General features: G+C 40.3%; 1 protein-coding gene across 5 annotated transcripts in view; it reads right to left on the bottom strand.

Annotated features, from left to right (window-relative positions):
• Window positions 1-785: 785 nt before the first annotated feature.
• The window catches only part of col7a1 (collagen, type VII, alpha 1), a 70,323-nt gene continuing 47,602 nt past the window's right edge, over window positions 786-23,506 (bottom strand). For 3 of the 5 annotated variants that reach the window (XM_040028719.1, XM_040028718.1, XM_040028720.1), the window contains 32 exons: window positions 20,851-20,886; window positions 20,679-20,738; window positions 20,520-20,564; window positions 20,399-20,434; window positions 18,738-18,773; window positions 18,594-18,653; window positions 18,353-18,478; window positions 18,178-18,249; window positions 17,918-17,953; window positions 17,771-17,830; window positions 17,623-17,667; window positions 17,182-17,217; window positions 17,011-17,046; window positions 16,629-16,685; window positions 16,439-16,510; window positions 15,192-15,263; window positions 15,084-15,119; window positions 14,896-14,976; window positions 13,152-13,205; window positions 12,798-12,851; window positions 12,642-12,704; window positions 12,490-12,552; window positions 12,229-12,345; window positions 10,508-10,585; window positions 9,678-9,731; window positions 9,475-9,523; window positions 9,240-9,248; window positions 5,779-5,859; window positions 5,352-5,480; window positions 2,174-2,341; window positions 1,613-1,795; window positions 786-1,529 (listed from right to left, as the gene is read on the bottom strand). In XM_040028719.1, the coding sequence (XP_039884653.1) occupies window positions 1,501-1,529; window positions 1,613-1,795; window positions 2,174-2,341; window positions 5,352-5,480; window positions 5,779-5,859; window positions 9,240-9,248; window positions 9,475-9,523; window positions 9,678-9,731; window positions 10,508-10,585; window positions 12,229-12,345; window positions 12,490-12,552; window positions 12,642-12,704; window positions 12,798-12,851; window positions 13,152-13,205; window positions 14,896-14,976; window positions 15,084-15,119; window positions 15,192-15,263; window positions 16,439-16,510; window positions 16,629-16,685; window positions 17,011-17,046; window positions 17,182-17,217; window positions 17,623-17,667; window positions 17,771-17,830; window positions 17,918-17,953; window positions 18,178-18,249; window positions 18,353-18,478; window positions 18,594-18,653; window positions 18,738-18,773; window positions 20,399-20,434; window positions 20,520-20,564; window positions 20,679-20,738; window positions 20,851-20,886 (2,133 nt within the window). In that variant the 3' untranslated portion in view covers window positions 786-1,500. The remainder of the gene's footprint in view (window positions 1,530-1,612; window positions 1,796-2,173; window positions 2,342-5,351; window positions 5,481-5,778; window positions 5,860-9,239; window positions 9,249-9,474; window positions 9,524-9,677; window positions 9,732-10,507; window positions 10,586-12,228; window positions 12,346-12,489; window positions 12,553-12,641; window positions 12,705-12,797; window positions 12,852-13,151; window positions 13,206-14,895; window positions 14,977-15,083; window positions 15,120-15,191; window positions 15,264-16,438; window positions 16,511-16,628; window positions 16,686-17,010; window positions 17,047-17,181; window positions 17,218-17,622; window positions 17,668-17,770; window positions 17,831-17,917; window positions 17,954-18,177; window positions 18,250-18,352; window positions 18,479-18,593; window positions 18,654-18,737; window positions 18,774-20,398; window positions 20,435-20,519; window positions 20,565-20,678; window positions 20,739-20,850; window positions 20,887-23,506) is intronic. The other 2 variants (XM_040028722.1, XM_040028721.1) reach the window with 2 other exon arrangements.

Here is a 23,506-nt window from a genome sequence, read left to right as displayed (position 1 = left end):
TTAACATGTAACATATGACGCCATTATCCTTTAATCCTTTAAAGCCATGTTTGATTCATGGGTTTTCAGTCTTCCACGTCATCACTGTGATTTTTTTCTCCCAAAAACTTGACAAATATGAGTTAAGTTAAAACTCATATATGCAAATCAATATTTATTTTTCATTTTTGTCATTCCATTTTTGGGGTTATTTTAACTGCTAACTCTAAATTGCCCATAGGTGTGAATGTGGATGTGAATGGTTGTCTGTCTCTATATGTTGGCCCTGCGACAGACTGGTGACCTGTCCAGGGTGTACCCTGCCCCTCTCACCCTATGATAGCTGGGATAGGCTCCGGCCCCCTCGCGACCCTGACAAGGATAAGCGGAAGAGAATGGATGGATGGATTTTCAAAAAACTTTGAATATTTTGGCAATTATTTCAAAGTTTAGGCTTTAAGGGTTTAAAGGCATTTTTTTTTTAACTACAACCTGTTCATGGTTTTAGTGTTTTAAATCAGTTCACAAAAAATATTGTTACTTTGCGCAGGTAACGCCTTTTGTTTCCAGAACCTACACTGGTGTCAACTTTTTCTTCTTTGCTAAATAGCACAGAGCCAGTTAAACAGTGTGTACATAGATGGAAATAGAGTACAACTACACCTGCACCTTATTACACAGCATTGTGTAGTTACCATTAGAGTGAAGTTCATAACAGATGCTGTTTGTCCTGTCGTCTAAAACAAAGTCATTCAGCGTTGCAAAGAAAAATTACATATAGCTTTTTTCCCCTTGTTTTTGTTTTGCTGAAATAACGTCATTTATTCCTGTGTATTTTCTCTAAGTTTGAAATGAACTGTGCCTTTTTAGCATTGTATTATAGCAAGAGAGAGACACACAATGTTTGCCAATATGTTTACCGTTTACGATCCTCTATTTTTGGTCCTTTTGTGTTTCTATGAACAGAGCTTGTAAAGGATTGCAGTTTGAAATTTAACACCAGAAAAACAAAATCAGAACAAAAAACAAAACAAAAAAAACTAACTTAATGTGAAATATTTAGCAATTTCTTTCAGGTAATAAGTGAAACTGCAAGCATCTTGCAAATGATGAATAATGATTGCAACCTGCAAACAACAGCCTCCCTCAAACAACCTGCAAGTTACTGAAACATACTGAGCTTCACCAAATTGGTAACCTTCCTAAGCAGCAAGATGTTATTCCACTGTACGATGAGTTTGGCAGTTTAGTATCAATACTGTAGCAGCGTTCCACATGAACTGCACTCAATACTGTAGTATGGTGGAATCGTTAAACTGAGATGTGTTAAAGTCAGGTAAACAAGCAAAAGAAAAAACAGACCTATGAGGCATTGCGGTCTCCCTTTTTAGCAGGGTAAAGTTTGGTTAGGTTAAAAAAACAAAACAACAATAAATAAACAAAAATAAAACCACTGACATTTGACATCATAGTGATCTACAAAAGCCTACCATCCTGTGGCGGAGGACAAGTGGGCCACAATCATCGCGCTCTCTTAAAGGGAGGAGAACCTGCACAAAAGATCAACTGTTAGCTTGCTTGCATTATATACTGGACTTAAACTAGTGTGTCTGTGTCTTGCTTCTATTTGTACCATCAGCCTCCCCAAGACAGGTCTCTTCACACTCCTCCAGGTGAAGGAAACGGTTGTCATTTCCTTCACAGCCGCTGTAGATGAAGGGCCTGCAGGCTTGAGCCTGTCTGTTAAAATACCAGCGCATAGTGTACTTTCCACAGCTTCCCTCATCCATGGGCAGCAAGCACGGGTCTGCTGGAGCTGCAGAACACATGCATACATGTAAAACTTGTGCATATATAGACACAAAGAAAACAAGACCAAGGCAGCCCAGGCAAACAGGATCAGTGGGAATAAGAAGCAGCAGGAAACAAGATCATGAGATTGTCAAGCCAATCTATTTATTTCAACACTTCTTGTTTCCAAAGCAACATATTAACACTTCTTTGTTTTTGCCTTATTTTGTTGGATGCATGCTTGTCTTAAATAATACTGTATGACACCCTTAAAAAAAAACTAAAAACAGACAACAGCAGAGCAGCCAATGCACCCAGAGACATACACAGAGAGACAGACACCAGATGGCCAGTAGTAAGGATGAATAAATCCCCAAACAGGATGACGAATGAGCTGGTTTACCTTCCCCTTTGACTCTCCTCTTGGACCTGACTGTTCTGGACTTGACTGCTTTCAGATGTGTAACTTTGACTGCTTCCTGACCATCAGCTGTTGCCTGATCGTCAGCACTTGCTGATTTGTTAGGTTCAACTCTGACTGTTTTCTCAGATTTCTTTCTGTCAACCTCACCTGTCGACGCACACACAGACACACCAAAGAAACACAGCAAACAGCACAGACAAGGTCAACAGAAAATTTCTAAACACAATGGTAACAATGATAATGGGGGACAAAGACTGAACAATCCATGTTGTCAACATGACAGGTCACAGGCTCTGGATGGTGTGGGCTTGTAGTAGGCTGTGTGATAAATACTCAAGGGCAATAGAGTCTCATTATGATGAAATAAAAACAAATTGAAAAGCAGGCACATAAGATAAGCTGCTTCACCAGCACAAACTCAATTATGGCTTCAAAGCATAAATTTGGCATGCCTTTTTGGGTTTAACACGTGAAACAGAAAATTGTGTAGCACATATAATACATTTGGCAAAAGTCAGGGTCATAGTTACTGACTAAAAGTGACTTTTTCATAAGTATAATGACAGCCACTATAGTCAAATGAAGATTATTAAATCCCCCTGCGGTCATTTTTATTTGGTGGCGTGGAAGCATAAAGTGCGGAGCACAGCATCAGGGGTTCCTTAAAGGGGATTTATACTTTTGTGCTAATTTCCTGCACTGTAGATATGTCGTAGACCAAAACTTTCTGAATGCCAACTCTATAACCTGATCTGTACCTCACAGTAACTACTGTGACAAAATGGCACTGTCAATGCAGCTACACAATGATGTCAGCTACTCCCCTCATAGCAAAATTGGTATGGCCTGGATCAGGCCCACACAATGTGCTTACACATGGCCCACATACCGCAAAGAATGACGGCCCTTTGGTGGCCCAGATCTGGTTTGCCAGAGGTGGCCCACACATGGGCCAGCACAAGGCCAGTTGCAGACACACTGGTGGTCCTGTGCTGGCCCATGTGTGGGCCACCTCTGGCAAACCAGATCTGGGCCACCAAAGGGCCGTCAGTCTTTGCAGTATGTGGGCCATGTGTAATTTGTGTGCAGCCACGGGCCAGTTGCAGACACAGTGCTGGCCCTGTGCTGGCCCAGAACAGTTTCAGCTCTGGCCCCAGATGTCAGCCTAATGTGTACCTTAATCAAGCCATGTAATAACAACATGTGCAACATGCAAAACAGTGCAAAAGTAACATGACAAAACCCTGTTCAAACAGTGAATGGACTGATTCTTATGTAGCGCTTTTCTAGTCTCCCGGATTACTCAAAGTGCTCTATAGAACATGCCACATTCTCCCAATCCCACACTTTCTCTAAACCGAGTGCTTCCTAACTACACACTTGGAAAAACAGAAGACCAAAATTACAGCGACTATGCCCAGCGATTTGTGATCTCCTTGCTTTTAGAATAGAATAGAATAGAATTCAACTTTATTGTCATTGCACATGCACAGGTACAGGTCAACGAAATGCAGTTTGCATCCATCCAGAAGTGCTTTAGTGATATAGATATATTACAATATATATTAGCAATAATATAGATATGTGAGTATAATACAGAAATGGGTCTATTATGGTATGTTATAATGTACACGGTATGAAGTATGTTGTGAATATTCTATAACTATAAGTATGTACAGGCTGAAATGGTTGCTTCAAAGATGGGGACTAAGTCTGTGCGTCAAGACAGTAAAATGATAAAAAGACGGAGTTACACTTGTTTTCTATGTTATAACTTCACTGTTCTCCAAGGCTGTCTGACGGACCAAAAACAGCACAAGTGAGAGTAGCCCACAAACCAGCTGTGCCACATACTTTGAACACTGCTTTCATCAACAGTGGATGCTCTCTGCCAGCAGACCCGTTATCCATGAACTGCCAGCAGACCGCGATAATGCTACCACTGCTGAACTATGATTGCAGCTTTAGTCTAACTAATCTTTACTAGTTTGAGTCAAATTGACAATTACATGAAATTTTTGTCTGATATTACGGTGATTAACTGTGATAAACTGGAAACAGTTGCGAACATGTTGCAATCTGATGTAAATGTCTTGCAGTATACATCCTAAAAGGTATTTATTAAGGCGTATTCTGGATCTCTATACCAGTTATGATGGTGCAGAATCAAATCACAGCTTAAATTAATGTGCACAGTTTTCTCAGTCTCATGGTTTCTCTTCAGACACAAGTGATGAATTCAAACAGAACACAAACAGTTTAACATGCCAGAAGTAACCAGTTACCACTATTTAATCTGCTGCGCCATTTAACTTCAAGATAATGTCAATGTCAATGTTCAGTATCAATTAAATTAAGACAACAAATTTAAAGACACCCTTAGTAGCAAGGGTTTCTAACTACGGGACATGACACACAGGTGCCCCAGTGCATAACTGCAATCCTCCAAGTTGAAATAAAAAGCAGAAGATCTCACTTTTGGAGGCAACTCTTCCAACAGTTTCAAGATCGCCACCCACACACTGGCAGTATGTCTGCTTTCAAGAATTAGACAGTGAGTATTTGCAAACCTTCACCTATCTGTCTGTGAGAGGTTGCAGTAAGTCTGAGTTAGGCCGCTATTGTTTGACAAAACTTTTGAAAACACGTCGCCTCCAGTGAGGTGACCTGTGCAATTCTCCTGCAATCTAAACTGGTTGCCACAATTACTTGCAATCGGTCACCAACAACAAAAGAATTCAGTGAAATCATTTGGCAACCACTGACTTTTCCTAGTCACAGAGAGACTGCCATCCTGTTTTTACTACGGTGTAATGGAGGCTTAAAAAACAGACTATGACACTGATTAATTCAGACATAGCATGAGTTGGTGAGATGGGTTTCCAATTGGTTTGCAGGAGCAACTTTAGGCAGAATAGATGCAGTTTAATCACTGTGCTCTCTATGAGGTTTGCCAAGTGAATGCATAGAAAGCTATCAGCTGACACACCATCACTCCATTATATAATGTGGTTATATTCAGTCATGATGGCCAAAAATGTTGATTTATTGCTGAAGCTGAGAAGTTGAAGGATACTGTTCTCTCTTCACCCATGTCTGCGATACTAAAGCATGTTACTTCAGGAGAACACTGGAAATAGTGTAAAACAGAAACTACCATCACTCTGGTTGGCCGAGGGAGACGTGAAGTAGAGCATCTCCTCCAAGGGGTCGTCATAGGATTCGACGGAGTAGACATGCTCGTAGTCTGGGTCATTGGTATTTACCACCATGTGCAGCTCACGGCCTGAAAGAAGAGCAGCATCAGGCAGGATCATCAGAGACATCAATGACAACCTCTAATTTTTGGACTGAACGAGGCCTGAAAATAACTGACCTCAGTAAAACAAGGCCCATACTCTACCAGTGTATTTTTCTTTATGTAATCAGACGTATATATTATTTTGTCGGTAGAACAGAAATGGAGTTCTCTGTTTTCTTGATGAGAAAACCACCCAAATGCTCAGAGTTCTCCAAATAAAGGACGACCAGTTAAATGTGCTTGTTAGGACAGATACATGGACAGACTGGTAGGAAACACTCACCCTCCTCACCCTTCAGCGCCAATTGTTGCTCTGGTGTAGGCAGAGCCCTGACTGGCGGGTACCGAATGTTCGGACCTGAACCTGGGAGAGCCAGATAGGACAGGGACACCGAGACAGGCACAGGCAGAATTCAGAAAGCAAGAGGGACAGGGAAAATGTTACACAAGGGAGAAAAGGGGGGTTGAAAAAGCAAAATGGTGAAAAAAAAAGAGAGGACAGAACATTCTGGTAGTAAAACATAAGCCAACAACAACCCCAAAGTACCAAAAAAATCATTCCACCATTCCAACACAGACACCAGCTTAAAGGATTCATTGAGTTTTTGCAAGACTTTGTCACTGTAGGAAAAGCTCACAAAAACGGGTTTTAATCCTTTAAGGACTCAAATCAGTGCTATAAAGACTTGTGTCACTCCAGTCAAAAATGACTGTAAACTAAAACTATTACAGAGTTGTTCAATATTAAACATGCAGCTATTTCTTAGATAATAATACATCAGCTAAACATGAGGTAAATTTTGTGTTGGCCTCAAACTTGCATACTGTATTTATTAACAGCCTGCCTCACCAACACTTATCTCATGCGGGTGCTGCTTCATAACACTGATGTGGTCTTGCATTGATTAACAGCTCGAGCAACAAACACATTAGTGCAAACTCTGGGAAAGTTTATCAGTGGAGGTTCACATCAGCTTTCATTTGATTCATTTACTTTAGCATATTCCATGTTATTTACTTTTACAGAAATATAATAAATCAGGTATTAAAAATCCCCAAACAGGACAAAAATGAAAGATTTTTTCAAGATTTATCTGAAGAAGCTGAATAAACTTTCAGTAAAGTTATTTCGTGAAAACCACTGATAATATTTATGCCATCATCTGTTAAAAAAAAAAAAAAAACTTCAGTAAACACCTTGTTGCTCACGGTGGCTTAAGGTGCAGACTTCAAGCATTTTTTTTCCGAGGGACTGAAAAAAATAGTGCACTGATTTCTGCAATGACCAAATTCCAGCAATTTTTATACATTATCTTATTTTGTATCCTATTATCAGAGACTCAAGTTCTCCAATTACACTTGGAGAACAAAATTCAAATGTTAAAAAGAGTTTCATGACCAGGTCTGAACCATTTCTTCATTATTTCTTCCTATTTTTATGCAGGAAAAGGTCTGGAAATGATTGCAAGTGTGGCATTTACATTAGGCAGCAGTGGCCACAATGCACCAAATAGCTCCCAATGCAAATAAAAAAGGGCATGCTTGCAAAAACAAAGAAAATCAATCATCCAGCCACTGTTAGGAGTCTCAGAATAAATAGCTTGGTGCATACTGACAAAAGAACATACTAGTGGGCTAGACTATTTAAAAGCCAAGCATAGCCACACAAGATAATAGTGATTGATAAGTGCAGGGTCTCATTTATGTTGAAGAAAAACATCGCCATAACATTTAGTTAATTGAAGAATATTCTCCAAGAAATGGGGATATTGTTATCACCGTAAACAGAAGTCTTCACAGGAGAAAATATAGATTCACCAGAAGTTGCAAACCATTTATAAAACTCAACAATAGAAAGGCAAGGTGATGCATGAGCACGAATAGGGTCCAAGGACACTGAGTCATTGTTTATTGATGACATGACAGAAGGGAGAGGCAGCTGGGTGAATTTGGAAGTAGATGTAAAGAGTCAAAAAGAAAGTTTTCAGTCCTCTGATAAAGTAAATGCATCATTACTGGATAAGTAGCAGCAAGGTGCTGATAATCAAATGCACTGTTGTAACTGATCATCAGTAAGTGTGACCACATCTATGAAGGCGTACATTTTGACGTCTGGAGCTTTCAGATGTGTTTTAACACAATGCCACCATTTTCCTATAAGCAAATTCACCCCAGGGTCAAGCATGGCAGCTAAGCTGAACCTGAACAAACCACATACGTAAAAACAGAAAAAAATCACCGATGTTGGCCATAATACACATTGTCACGTTTGTAGAAAATCAAACACAGCATATCACCAAAAACACCTCATGTCAAGAACGGTGGTGGAGCGCTGATGATTTAGGCTTGTTTTGTGGCCACAGCACCTGGACACGTTACGGTCACTGAGTCAACCACAAGTATTCTAGAACCAAATGTGAGACCATCTGTCCGACAGCTAAAACTTGAGTGTAAGTGAGTCAAATGGTGGGACATTGATCTCAAGCACAGCATAAAACCGACAACAGGATAGCAGGAAAAGAAAAGAAGATTTTGCAATGGCCCAGTCAACCTGATTGAAATGCTGTGGTGGGACCTTAACAGCACTGTGCATAAACAGACGCCACAAGCCGCAATGAAGTGAAGCAACACTGTAAAGAAGAGTGAACTGAAAGTCCTTCACAACCAGGCTGCAGACTAGTAAAGTCATACAGAAAACGATTAGTGCTGTTAAAGGTGGTTCTGCAAGTTAGTGAATCATGGCGTGTACTTTCCTGTTCACATTACTGCACATGGAAACATTCACCCATATGCACCAAAGCTGACAGGACGGATTCTCACAGAACAGATGTGCAATGACTCAAAACATACTTTGAACAAAATCCAGGAGTTTTTGAAAGTAAACATTGAATATTCTGCAGTGGCTGAGTCAGCAATTGATGTCAACCCAATTTCAGTACTAACTACTTAGCACTAAGTCTGCACTCTAAGCCAGCGGTCCCCAACCCCCGGGCCTCGGACCGGTACTGGTCCGTGAGTCATTTGGTACCGGGCCGCGAGAGTTAGGGCTCGGGTGTGAAATGTATGGTTTTCAGGGTTTTTAGCTTTATTTTGTTATCGTTTTTATCATTAACTCGGTTTTCCTGGGTCTTTTCACGTGTGTTAAGAACAAATCTTCTTTTTTTCGGTACCGGTACTAGTTTTATTTTGTTGTATTTATCTGCGACACCTCAAAGGCCAGTCCGTGAAAATATTGTCGGACATAAACCGGTCCGTGGCGCAAAAAAGGTTGGGGACCGCAGCTCTAAGCCTATATTCATCACACGACTAGAACATGTTTTATTTTTTTAAAGTGCCAGTAACCAAAAATGTGGACCTACTATCTGCTGCACCTGAGAACACACCATTTATACTGTATATTTGAGTATGTGTATGCTTCCTTGCTAATGTTGCCAGCATATTTTGTTTTTTATCCTTATTTTAGCTAATGTTGTTCACTCTCTGCATTGTAGGGAAGTGAAAGAAAGGAAAAGAAGTAATGCACATGGAAACAAGATATAGTCTAAACCTTCATGCAGCCCACTTATTCAGAACGAATGCAGTTGAGGTGCTAAACAAGACAAAATGTACTTTTTGTCTTTATCAGATACCATGTCACCATCTATCTATAGTGACATATGTGTTACACTATATTACTGTGACTCATGCTAAATCATAGCCCTTCTGTCAGCTTTTTTTTCTGTTGCAGTTGAATGGCTCACTCACCTCCGCACGCTGAGCATCAGACAGATGGACAGGAAGGAAGCACAAAGAGAGGGGAATAATAAAGGTCAGTTTAAACAGTCAAGTACGGTCACTACGGTTTCCAACCGCTCTGATGGAATTATATTTCCTCAAAGTTTAGCCATGGCTGTGACTCATGTGCTGTGATTAACATCTGAAGTTCGACTTGAGGACAACGCTGATATAAATTAGCAAAGGGAGTGCATGTAAGACTCACCACAGTGCTGACTCATCTCTGAGCGAACATACTCTCTGATCTCTTCCTCCTGAACCCAAAATAAGAAAGAAACAGGGCAAAACACACTTAGCAAAGACAACCCCGGTATCCACTCCAAGTAAAACTGTGTGTGTGTGCGTGCGTGCATGTGTATCGTTTGATGTCTTCGGATTACGCCCCTGCGGTAAGGATCAAGCACTGACCGTCATGCCTGCCTCTCCTCTGTCTCCCTTGGCTCCATCTGGGCCCATGTCTCCCTGCAACATGGACAGGTATTAGGACTTATACGACCCACAGAGAGGCTTGCAGCGCATTAATTCATTAAAGTGAGACCAGGTGCTACACATGAAAGAACTTCACAGTCAAAGTGGAAGGTTAAATCACCAATAGTGACTTAAGCTCTTAATACACAGGACTAGTATTTCTTGGGAACCTCTAATAATTAGTGATAACTAATATATGCCAATTCTACAAAACTGTTTGTTCAGCAGTGTTTACTTTATGCTGCTTGCAAAGTAATATAGTTAATCACATTTAGAAAAGTAAAAAAAGAAAAGAAAAGAAGAAGCTGAAGATGTTTATATGATTAAAATGGCTCAATTTAGCCTGTTTCAATGTGTTTGCTAGGCATGCATAATTCAACTTTTGTGCATATAAATGAGATGTTATTGTCATGAACTTGAAATGATGGGATGCTTTCATAAAGTGTTTTAGCTGCATAAAAGCTAAAATAAAATTGCTAGGTGGTTGCCAGGCATTATAATGTATCATGTTTAATTCAACTTTTGTGGATAACAATTACACGTTACTGTCAGGAAACACAAATGTGATGCTTATAATAAGGTGTTATAAGGTGGATTTTGTTGGTGACCAATTCCTAGAAAGAGTGAGCTCAAATCCAAACATACTGAACTCTTGAAGAATGATTTGAATGAGGAATGACAACATTTATTGCAGCATTCTGTAGGGAACATCAAAAATGGAGGCCAACAGCACAATCAAGAAACAGTCAGAGACATGTTTGACAACTGACCGGCTCTCCTCGCTCCCCCGGGATTCCTGGGATACCACGCGGACCAACTGTGGCAGGGCCAATTGGACCTCTCTCCCCCTGACGCACACACAAAACAACATTAATATAAAGTACATCCACAGTGGAAAGCATTCACCTAACTACCTTGTCCATTGCCCACATGATAAACAGACGGCATCTGCTTGTATAGTTTTTATCAGTAAAAGCTGTCATTACCTCAGCCAAGAAGGGTACGTTTTTGGTAGCATTTGCATGCCTCTTTGAGTGTTCTCAATCTGACTATAAATGTGATAGCTTGGATTCTAATAAAACTTTGCAGGTATGTGGAGGTCATGTTAACAATCCATTAAAATTTGGCTTACATCTACCAAGGTCTTCAAGGTCAGCTTAAGGATTTATTGTATGATTTATTTATTCTATGATTCTTAGTGTGTGGTGTGTAAGGTCAACATATAGAAACTACCATGTAAAGATCTAAAATGTCAAGTCACATTTGAGCTTTGACTTCTGCTTCAATGCCAATAGTTTGCTCTACAGACCTATTTATAACTATGTTTCTTACTACCACTGTTTCTACTGACAGCATTCAGGGATTTAGGACACGATGGTAAATGGACTGAGTCTTATATAGGGCTTTTCTACCCTCCCAGAGTACTCAAAACGCCACATTCACCCAGTCACACCCACTACCTCTATACTGAGGGCTTTCTAACTACACTCACACACATTCATACTCCGATGGATGCATCGGAAAGCAAATTGGGGTTAGTATCTTGCCCAAGGATACTTGGCATACAGACTGGAGGAGCCTGGGATTGAACCTCCAACCTTCCGATCAGTAGGTGACCTGCTCTACCTCCTGAGCTACAGCCACCCTCACCCACGAGATTCCTAAATACTTTGCACCTCTGACATGTTCAAGGTCAAATAAGGTCAAACATTTATAAAATGTATTTTTTCTTTTTATTAATTAGCTAATCCTACATAATGACAGCAAGAAACTGAGCTGCCTTGGTGGAGGTTGTATGTCTCTGAGTGGTTCTTGCTGATATTCTATCTCTACTGTGTCTCCGGACAAGAAGCAAGACGAACATTAGTGTGTTGATATACAGGAAAATAACATGACAGGCCTAGACAAGAGTGTCTCAGTTTGAAGAAAAAAAAAAAAAGCCTCTATCAGCAACATTTGGTTTTGCTCCATTGTCAACAGCTTTTTTTTATTTTTTTTATTTCCTTGATAATAAAGCAGACAAACCAGTCAAGTACAGGGCTCATCAAGCTGTCAATCATCATGAAGCAATACACAGAAACAAAAAAATGTGTCAAGTAAAGAAGAAAAAGTAAGAAAAAAACTAAACACAATGAAAGAGAAAGACAAAAAGAAAGTGTTCTCTATATATAAAGCTTGCATCATATTTTTATGACAAAACTGTCATCATCTTTCATCTTTGTTGGCACCACATTACTCGAGACGCTTGGGTGCAGCTATTTTTTGCAAACAGTGACATAAGTGATACGTTCGTCTATTCTTTCTTCTGTTATACACATTTTTGTTTCTACTGAAAATTCTGCACAGTCACACTTAATGACGTAAAAATGAACTGTGATATAAATAATTTATAAAAAAAACATACTAATATCACAGTCCTACATCCTCGTTCATAAAACATGTGGCCAAAGTGTGGAAATAGAAATCATGAAGCCAAAGAAAGAATAGTCACCTTTTGTCCCTGGAGCCCCTCGGGGCCCTTAGCACCAGCTGGCCCTTGTGGGCCGGTCAAGCCGAGGCCTCCATCCGCCCCTCTGGGACCTGGAGGACCAGGTACACCAGGTAAACCCTACGTCAAACACAGAGACTGTTATTTTTATGTTTCTGTTGTTGTGAGGATGAACAGTGGCGCAGAATCTGTAGATTAGGTACATCACATACCTAAAGGGAGTACTCTAATTTTAGATTTGTATGTTTAATGTGAGAAACTCACCCTTTCACCTTTCTCTCCCTGAGCCCCTTTGGGTCCTGCAATCCCATCAAAACCACGGTCACCCTACATCCACAAAGAAAAATGACTACACTGTGCATTTGCACTGGAATATGGATATGAATATGGAACTTGAGTATGTGAAGAGCACAAACCTTGGGACCAACTAGTCCCTCTTTTCCAGGGATCCCCGGGGCCCCGGAAGGTCCGATGTCCCCCTACAAAACAAATGATGATGACCACTCTTAACAAAGGACACAAAGACATCCACACACCACACAATGACTTATTTCTTCAAATATTAGGCATACCTGTTCACCCTTTCTCCCTGGTAGGCCTGATCTTCCATTGGCACCAGAATTTCCCTGAAAATCGCACACACAGCCATTATGCTCCACACCATAAATACAAAGTGCAACCTAACCTAAAGAAATGTAACATGTAACCACGTCACAGCAGCAGAGTAACCACCAAGCAGCTTTAAGTACCATCAGCTTTTAACTAATATTAACATGATGTATTTGGTTAACTCATTATTTAAAAAACAAAAAGAAAACACAAAGCTTCAGAATTATTAAGTATAACTAAACAACTTCTCCGTTCATCTTTACATCTTTATTTCTCTTCTTTCTACCATTTCCCGTTTCTCTGCCTCACAAACTCACCTTTTCTCCCTTGGGTCCATCGCCTCCACAAATTCCCTTGGGTCCTCGGTCACCCTGGAAACACAAAAGTTTTTCACTGACAGACATAAAGATCTTTTGTGAGCCACAAAGTGCAAAAACCAGCAAGGCAGAAAGCCCATCCACTGACACCGTTCATTTACCGAGCACTCACTGTGCACACGAACAAGCACTTTGTGCAGCATATTTCCTACAAAAACAGATATGATGCAGACCTTTGTGCTTTTTCTTTTTTCTCCTTGCAACGGGTATTCAGATAAAAATGTAAAAGTATGTAAAAGCAAATGTGACCAAACAACTGCAGCGCATTCTGAGAACTGCAGTTAATGTCTCGGACTCCCGTAAATCTGCATGTATGCCTCTGATTTCGATTTGATTTCTACAGATGCATATGGAGAACTCGGGTGATCTCCATTTCTAAATGTCTCCTGTTGTTATTGTTGGCATCCAGCTTACCGTTTTCACCACCCCCAAAATAGTCTTTTGAAACCACAAGTCACAAATGAGGGGGCACGTCACGGAGAAACCAACATTCACACTTCACGATCATGAGCTTGTGACTTAGGTCAGTTAAGTATACTCTGTATATTCATGTTTAACGTATGGCTTTGGGCACTTGTTGCAGTACCTATCCTGACTTCCTCGGTGCATACTGACAATTTGGAGCAAAAAATGTCAAATTTGGATTCCTTACTCCATAAGACCTCTCATCACTGATTTTCAGTGCAGTTCTTGTGTAATCTGGCATACTTCAGCCTGTTTCCCCTCCTTAAGAATGGCTTCTAGACAGCCATCCTTCCACATGAGACCATGTCTGAAGAGGCTTCAGTGAACAGCAGATGGATCGGCTGAAGGGCCATATGCATCTCTCAGACTGTTTGTCAGGTCTTTAAAATTAAATGAATTACATTTAAATAAATTTAACTTAAAATTTAAAATTGGTTCTTTGATAAATTGTCTGTGATGTGTAGACAGCTTTGGCGCTGGTGCTCTTTTTAGGCTTGAATGATTTATAGGTCAGTGTTAAGTAGCTCAACAAACAAACAAAACAAAAAAACATGCCTTTGAATTGGTAAGGTACAAGGACTGGACAGAAAATTAGTGAAAAAGCCCCCAATGCCCCCCAAAAACTTTTAAAAGCCCCTTTAAAAGCCTAAAGAATTATTGCTCCATACCACTTTAAAATAGGGCAAGAAAGCTGGATCCTGGGAAACAGAATATAAAGAAATTAAAAGCACCTCAAATCGATTCGTTTCCTTGAGTGAATGTGTTTGATTTGCATCTTTTGTATGTATTTCACCTGCTGTCTTCATGCTTCTCTTGAAGCCGTTTTAATAAAGGTTATAATAAAAGAAAAGCATAGCATGCCTTCACACCCCTGTGTCATCTCCCACTTTGATCTTTGTTTCAAATTGAATTTAAATCCATGAAGTAAGTAAAATAGAAATGGGAATTGAGTCCACCAGGTTGAGTAAAACATCAATTTTCTGCTATCAATCATCATAATAGAAGTTGAAAGTATCTATATGTGTGACACAATTTGCACTAATCCTCTGCAATTGCATCAATTTTATGCTGTTATTCAGTTATGCCTGTCATCACCCATCCCTGAAAAACACTGAAGGGATAAAAACACAAAGAATGAATGAGCACCAGCTCAACCACACACACACACACACACACACACACACACACACACACACACACACACACACACAGAAAATACCTTAACTCCTCTTATTCCCATGATACCAGTCTCTCCCTGTTCACCCTTACGCCCTGGCAGTCCATCTTTTCCCAGTAATCCCTAAAAGTCACAAAAAAACCACAAATCACCTCTGCTTTTTTTAACTGGTGACAAATCTACACACAGGTAATAAAGAAGCTGCAGTGTGATGGAAGCTAAACACCGACCGATTCACCAGGTACTCCAGGTTGGCCTGCTTCTCCCTGCAGAGACAAAACAGTAATTACAGCAGTGAAATTACTACACAATCATCATCCATGAGCGGCGTTGCTTGCCTTCTGCCCACCAGGTCCTCTGGCACCTGGGAAACCGGTAGATCCTCGTTCTCCAGGTTCTCCTCTCAAACCCTAATGTTAAGTAGACACATGCACATAAATATAGATATTGATCTTCTTACAGATCAATACAGTAGCATTTTTATTTTGATTTTTTTCTGTGGTAATATCATAATATTTAAATCATTTTAAAGGTTGGAATTGATTCCTGTTAAATCCCAAATCAATGTCTAAGCCTGCATGGCCAACACATACACTTCATCAATGATTTTGCATTATGGATCAGTTCTTTAGAGTAAACACAATAAAAATGCACTAAAAATTCTTTAATGCTGAAACATTGCTAACAAAAAAAATAGTTAATACAAAAATCTGGCATTATCAACCAAAAATGCCAAATATTTGCTGAATGTAGCCAAACAGGCCTAAAAAATATAATTAAGTAGACAACATATAGGCAGACATACTCAACACTGCTGTAACCCCAAATGGCCACTTAAGACTGCTTCTAAAAGCAAGTCAATCACAATCAAACTGTCCAATTAATTAAAAATAAGGAAAAAAAGATTAGATCGATTAAAACTACTCCTCCATCATGGTAAAATATGTTCATTACAAGGTTTGGCCAGATAGTGCCAGTGGGTTTAACACGTTACCTTAGATATTTTTTTGTGCATCATTTTTAGACAAATATTTGACAAACATTATGGATTACAGTGCAGATATTTTTACACAACACCCAAGACGAGTCACTGCTGTGAAGTTTTAATGCCCCCTTATTCACGAGGTTTCGCCACAGCAGGTTGCGCCACATGTTTGATTTGGCAGATTGTTTTTCCTTTTAACAACGGATGCCCTTCCTGACACAATCCCAAACGGATTTCTTTCTCCTCCCTGAGAAACAAAGGTCGCGAAAGTGTAAACCACTACTCTAGTTGTAGTTGTATTTGTATGTTATCAATCTCGGGTATCTCTGTGTGTGACATTGATGCAGCTTTCTAAATATATTTCTAGTGCTGGCTGATAACTCTAAATATTGCCACAAATAAGGCACAAGATGATGTTCACACAACTTCTGCCAAGCAAGTCCATATCTATTATTTACAGTCTATAGTTTCAGTTTCTGAAATGCAGCAGTTCCTTTCATCTAGTTGCCGTAAATTATTTATCTTAACTGACAACAACCTTAATTGATGGGCTGCTTTTCTGACATTATTCAAACCAAACAGTTAATTAATTCATCTTACCACTTCTCCTGGTGGACCTTCTTGACCTTTTACCCCCTTTTCTCCTTGTATACCTTTGGGTCCTCTGTCACCCTAAAAGCAACAACAGTAAAATTCAGAACAAGTTTTTTTTTTTAAAATATTACGCTATCACAACTAAAGTCAATATTTAGCCACAGTAAATGGTGTCATGCATTTGTTGTTCACTGACTGTTTCTCCTTTGTTGCCCTTTTCTCCAGGAGGTCCTCCCACCAGCACAGTGTCCCCCTGTAAGTGATACTACATCTGTAAGAATCCGCTATAAGCCCCAAGCCAAACACACAAGCTTTATCCTTTTGTCTCTTCTTTCACTATGCATCCTGTAATATCACAGGTCATTACCATTGTATGCATTTATACATTCCTCCTGCTCTCAAGGAGCCAAATCTGTTGTAAGAGTTCTTTTTAGTAACAGCCACATCTGAGACATGACTTATTTAGTCCTTTATCCATTCACTGTCTCTGCCGCCTTCACAAATATACACAAATAGACAATCAACAGAGTGAGAGAGTGAGCAGTGGTACTGCTTATTAGATATTAAAATGTACACACCTTCTCTCCTTTGTCACCTTGCGGCCCGCTGTCTCCCTGAAAAGGCATTGCATTCAAGTGTGTCAATTTAATTCACTACTTTACATGAGCAGAAAGCTCAGGGGAAGTAGCTAGGATGATGACAGAAAAAAAAAAAAAAAAAAAAAAAAAAAGAGGACCAGTGGTATTTACCTTCTCTCCCCGAGCCCCACGATTCCCTGGAGGACCCTAATGAACACAAAAGACACACAAACACATTACAAACAGCTTTATAATGAAAAATGACCGTGGATGCTTCTGCCCCATCAAATTGCATTAATGATGTAATGTCACAACTCTGTAGGGTGCACGGTTTAATTAAACAGTGAGCATCGGTAGAATAGATTCCTGCTGATCGCGCTTTCTAACTGCAATGCACTGAAAAGCCAAAGACCGACTGACTGAATAATTTACAGTCCAGGAAATGCACTGTGAACTTGTGAAGGGCAGCTTTTCTATAATAACAATAAGACTTTGCTTGTGTTCTTTGCTTCACAGCTCAAAACAGATCGCCCTTTGGTTTAAAAAGAAAATTGAGATCTTTGGTGGACAGGCTCTGTCTGCTCCTGAATAAAGGAAAAACTGGATATTTACAGATGATCCTCTCTCCCCATCCAATCCAGCTCGACCCTCCTCGCCCTAGGACACGACAGACACAAGATGAGCAGAAATACACAATTCTTAATTTCATATATTTTAGGAGAGAAGTTAACAAATCAGTAACGCAGCCACTGTGTCTTACTCTGGGCCCTGGATCTCCTCTTTCACCTCTCGCACCGGGGACGCCAACACCAGTTTCCCCCTGGCAACAGAAAATATATGAATTCAAAAAAAAATCTATACACATTTAAGCTGCTGGAAAATAAAATACTGCATGTGAGAGAATCACCTTGTCTCCTTTGACCCCGTTAGTACCAGGAGATCCCTAGAAAACATATTATTGATCATATAAATCCATATTCAATTTCTTCTTGTCTGTTATGGCATCTTCCTCCATCTAAATCAGATCTATTCTTGATTTTGAGAGCTCAATTTAACCCAACAAAAAGGTGATCCAGCTAAAAACAGGTAAAGCACAATTAACAGTCAAGCCTAAACTGGACGCTCTCAGGAGAATGTACTTTGTAAATAAAAAAAACAGGAACTTACTGCCAATCCAGGAGGTCCAGGAGGACCAGGGGGACCAACATTTCCTGCACGGCCAGCAAAGCCTTGGAGACCCTGAGAGTGAAAACACAGACAAAGATGTAAAGGTTAAATTAATAATAATAATAATAATAATAATAACAACAACAATAATAATTCTCATAGTGGATGAGCCAACCCTCTCTCCCGGGGGTCCAGGAGGTCCTGGTTGTCCATTTTCTCCTCTCACACCAGGTGGCCCACTGTCTCCTGTTTTCCCTGCAGGACCTGGAGGACCAGCTGGACCAGGCATCCCTGGATCCCCCTAAAACGCAGTGACATTTTCACCCTCAAGTGAGGTGCGCCTGATACATCCCGCTATCTGATTGGAAAGATAAAAATATAGATCATCTTTTGCTGCAATGTGTGCTATTACTCACCTTTAAACCTGGAGGCCCAATCCGACCAGGAGGACCTGCAAGTCCTATCCCTTTCTCTCCCTGCAACACACATTTTATCATAGCAGTCACTGTCAGATTGGTTAGACTGCAGGAAAATCGATAAACCAAATGACAAAAGCTCACCTTATCGCCTTTTGGCCCAGGAGATCCCTGTGCCCCCTTAATTAAGTTGTGAAAAAAGAAGAATTATTTATTGTATTATTTACTTTTTCATATTTGTATCAACAGGAAATTAGTCAAAGTAAAACAGAAAAATATTAATGAATGAATTGCTGTTTCATAAATTTATTGTGCAGATTTAGAAATATTTCATAAATGTTCCAGTTTCAGGTTGTGAGAACCGTTAATATGTTTTTTTGAAAACCTCAAAACCAACAAATCATTAAAATCTTGCACATCACAGTCGTCTGGGCAAAGACAGTAAAAACAGGAATAGCAATTTCAATGTCCTTGTGACTAGAAAAAAAAGCAGTGTTTGCCCCTGATTGCTTTGACATTTTATTTGCATTCAGATGAAAGATTCAAGTGATAGATTGAAAGAAGTTGCAGCAACCAGCTTGTTGCTCATTGGTTCAGAACCGTTGGCTGACCCCATTCAATTGCAAGGTGCTGCACAGGTCGTGTGGTGGGAAGCAAACTTTCTCCAAATAAATAACATCCAAATGAGACTGACTTCAATCACTCTCAGACACGCTGGAATAGGAATGCAAATAACTGCTGTCCGAGATATCCAGATATCTGAAATCTGAAAGTCAGTTTACAAAAATTTGTAACACGTCTCTTTGCAATATGAGATACAACTCATCTAGTTTCCAGCTGGTTGCATTCTGGTTATATTTCTATATAAAAGCAAGGTTGAAAAGCCTTATGTTATTTTATAGTTAAATTGCCATAGTGGAACAACTACGTCACTATTTTCTGTTTCAGCTCTATGAGGTTCTGTTTAGTAATTACTGTCATGTTCTGTGTAATGTGAATTCCTGTGTATGTAGACAGCAACAGATAGCAACAGATTTGAGATTTCCACCAATTTATCTCAGTTAATCACTGTATTTTCACAAACAGATGGTGTGTAATTGCTAATTTGACCCCATCCAATCACAAACTGGTAGAAGACCGACTCCATCTTGTTGCTCTTTCGTTGCTGTCTGGATACACCAAAGTCACTTTAAAGACAGCAGCTGACTCTGCGTGGTCACAGACCTGGGCTCCAACTCGGAAGGAACAATTTCAAAGCCAACAACAATGCAAACGCATTTACACAAAGTGCAACAATTGTCTCCAGCCTGGGTTTTCTCTAGTGTGACTGTAGCATTAGATACACTGTCTATAGACCAGTGTTTCCCCAATGTGTGGGCTCTAGTGAGCCATAAAGGTGTAGCATAAGAGGTCATTTAGTTTTCTTTTACAATGTTGTAATTTCTTAATAAGTGCTGGCCATGTACGCTGTTGTTGGGTTTTCTCCTCTTATTACATACACATATGCATAAAATATACATTTTATTGTTTTGCTCTAATATTTATCAAGGCATAGAAGACATTTTAAAAATATAAAACTGTTCAAAATTTGATGAATTTTCCCAAAAAATAAAAACAGTGACTTTAATACCATCGACTATAATGGATCACTGGATTTATGTGAAATTACACAAAATTACACACTACTATTGACATCAGCATTGCAAATCTTCCATAAAAGCATAAACACTATGACTAAGAGTTCATTAAAAAAATCGAATATGACTTTTTGAAATCCAGTTGGGCAGTGGAAGTTGATTACTCACATCTTCTCCAGGTTCTCCTGATTCACCAGCTTGTCCCTTGTATGACAACAGACAGCACATTGTGTACCTTCATATTTGTATATGCAAGTGCATCATTATTTTGTCCCATTATCGTACTCACTCTTTCTCCTTTGATGCCAGCAACACCTTTGTCTCCCTTGTTACCCTAAATGACAGCAGTTGTGCATTCAGATATACAATTTTAATGAAAAAGCACTTAACATTTCCAGTCGGTCCCTCTCACTCACTGAGGGGGAGCTTGCAGTTTGGTCAGACTCACCTTTTCACCAATTGGACCTCTCTCTCCAGCTGTGCCTGGCAGCGTTAAACCAGGAGGACCCTGCATCAATCAGAACCAGGAAAGTGCTGTAAGCTGCATTCGTAAATGCTGCTCTATTGCGTCACTTCATGCTGCAGCTACTTCCACATTAATGGCAATAGGAGTGACTCACCCTCTCTCCTTTGGGTCCAGGAGGTCCAGCCACAGCCTGTGTACAGAGTACAGAAGAAGGAGGAAAATAACAGTAATTACCTGCACAGCACGATGTGGGTTGTTGTTCATTAAAAGATGCCAACGTGTACCTAAAAGCTTTGGTATTAAGTATCATATTAGCTTAATCATCTTTGCTTCTAGCTCTCGAATATTAAGAGCCTGAATGTCTTCAGGACGGACAGCCAACAAATGCACACTCACTGTTTAAGAATAGCACAGCAGACTGTGAAAACATTTGAAAATCTATTCAGCTTCACTGCCAAAAGCCTGCAGATGCAAGTCCAGTGTGTCTTATCACTTGTACACAACAATATTTTAAAGGCAATTTAAGAAAGACTGGATTGTAAGGACTGATTCAAAAAAATGCTTAAATCCAGAAGTTACTTCGTGATAAAATTCTGTTTTTATTTGTGGTGTTCAAACATGTTTCACCACAATGATAAGGAAGAATAAAGGAAGCAAAGTGGAATAAACGAAGCACATTATGGAGTGTGACAGACAAACTACAAAAGTACTGTGCTTCAGAACACAGGCATCGCTTCCTGTTAAAAAGGGAGTTCTTCCTCCCTGCTGTCGTTTGCTTGCTCACCGGAGATCACCAGGTCATTGAGCTTTTCTCTCTCATATCACATTGTTTTTACCTTAAAATATAAAGCAGCTAAAGATCATTCTTGTTGTGAGCTGGACACAAAAAAGACACAAAAACAATGTGAAGTAAAACATCTTCACAAATCAGATGAGGATTATTGCAGGGATTCTCAAAGTTTAGTGACATACTGCCAGTTTGGGAAGGCAGCATATGCCTGATTGCCGAAGAGGAAAAAGTTGCATGTACTCTTATGTAGTCATTTTTTATTCTGGCTTTTATTTTAATAACCATGATCTTCTTTGAGATTTCTGGTGTTACAGAAAGTCTGGAAATTTCTGTAAGTCAAGCGAGTGAGCGCAACCCTTAAGTGAAGAGTATGTGTATGTGTGTGTGTGTGTGTGTGTGTGTGTGTGTGTGTGTGTGTGTGTGTGTGTGTGTGTGTGTAGGTGTGACAACAAATGTTGGAGAGAAATCCTGAGCAGATGAACAAGTTGTATATAGCAGGTTATCAGAGTCACTCAAGAAACTGAGTGAATATAACCATTCAGGAAAAAAAATGAAAACAAATCCATTTCATAAGTCGTTTTATTTTTCATGTCTTTCACTAAATGCATCTTCTTCAGTGTTGTCGGGCATCGGAAGTGAACCAGTTCATGGCAACACGGACAATACCGGTGCTTTTTGAATGTTTTCTATACGTTGAAGCTAAAATGCTGAATTACTAATGTTTGCAAAAGCATGCCATAATGTGTCTGTGAAGGTTCTCGGTCAACCAGGTCATCGTAGTCTAAGGAGCTTGGAAAGAAAAGCGTCTGGACTTCTTTAAGTTTCCTTGAAGACGTTTCACCTCTGAATTCAAGCAACTTAAAGAAATCCAGACGCTTTTCTCTTTTCTCTCCAAGCTCCTTAGACCATGCCATGCTCTTTGTTGACTTTAGCTCTGCTTTCAATACGATACTCCCGGACAGACTAATAGTTAAACTGCTGGAAATCGGATTTCCTTCTATCGCCTGCTGCTGGATCAGAGACTTCCTCTCAGACCGTGTACAGAGAGTTAGAGTGGGGCCTCATCTTTCCTCAGCCCTCAGCCTCAACACCACAAGGCTGTGTACTGAGTCCCCTACTGTACACTCTGTACACACATGACTGTGTTAATACCCACCCAGACAACACAGTCATCAAGTTTGCAGATGATACCACTATGGTGGGGCTCATCTCTGAGGAAGATGAGACGGCGTACAGAGCTGAAGTTCAGAGGCTGACAGATTGGTGTGTAGACAACAACCTGGACCTCAATACCACCAAGACAAAAGAACTGGTAGTTGACTTCAGAAGCAGGAAGTCTGAGCTGCAGCCTGTCGGCGAGTGTGTGTAAAGGGTGTCCAGTTTCAAGTTTCTGGGTGTGCACATAGACACAGACCTCCAATGGAGCTCTAACATCTCTGCGGTTTTAAAGAAGGCCCAACAGCGTCTCCACTTTCTGAGAATCCTCAGAAAAATGGACCTGAAGAAGGAGCTGCTGACCGTCTTCTACCGCTGCTCCATTGAAAGTGTGCTGACATATTGCATCGGTGTGTGGTTCTCCAGCTGCACCACAGCACACAGAAAGGCACTCCAGAGGGTCATCAATATGGCCCAAAAAAATCCTTGGACATCCTCTTTCCTCCCTGAAGGACCTGTACAGCACTCGCTGTCTCAAGAGGGCACGCAGCATCCTATGGGACAGCCCACACCCAGGACACCGGGTGTTTAAACTGCTGCCGTCTGGCAGGAGGTTCAGGCTGCTGAGGTCCCGGACAAATAGACTCAAGGACAGCTTTTACAACAGAGCAATAGCCCTGATCAATGCAAACAGCTGACCTGACTGGCTTCAATCTCAGTCTGCGACTGGGGAAAGTGCCCGCCCTATGGAAGACATCCTGCATCGTCCCGGTCCCCAAAAGGAACCGGCCCAATGAGCTGAATGACTTCCGACCGGTGGCACTGACGTCACATCTTATGAAGACTCTAGAGCGGCTCTTCCTCA

Source organism: Simochromis diagramma, unplaced genomic scaffold (assembly GCF_900408965.1).
Source record: "Simochromis diagramma unplaced genomic scaffold, fSimDia1.1 OVJJ01000483.1, whole genome shotgun sequence".
Lineage (NCBI taxonomy): Eukaryota > Metazoa > Chordata > Actinopteri > Cichliformes > Cichlidae > Simochromis > Simochromis diagramma.
This window is presented reverse-complemented; position numbering and strand designations above follow the sequence as displayed.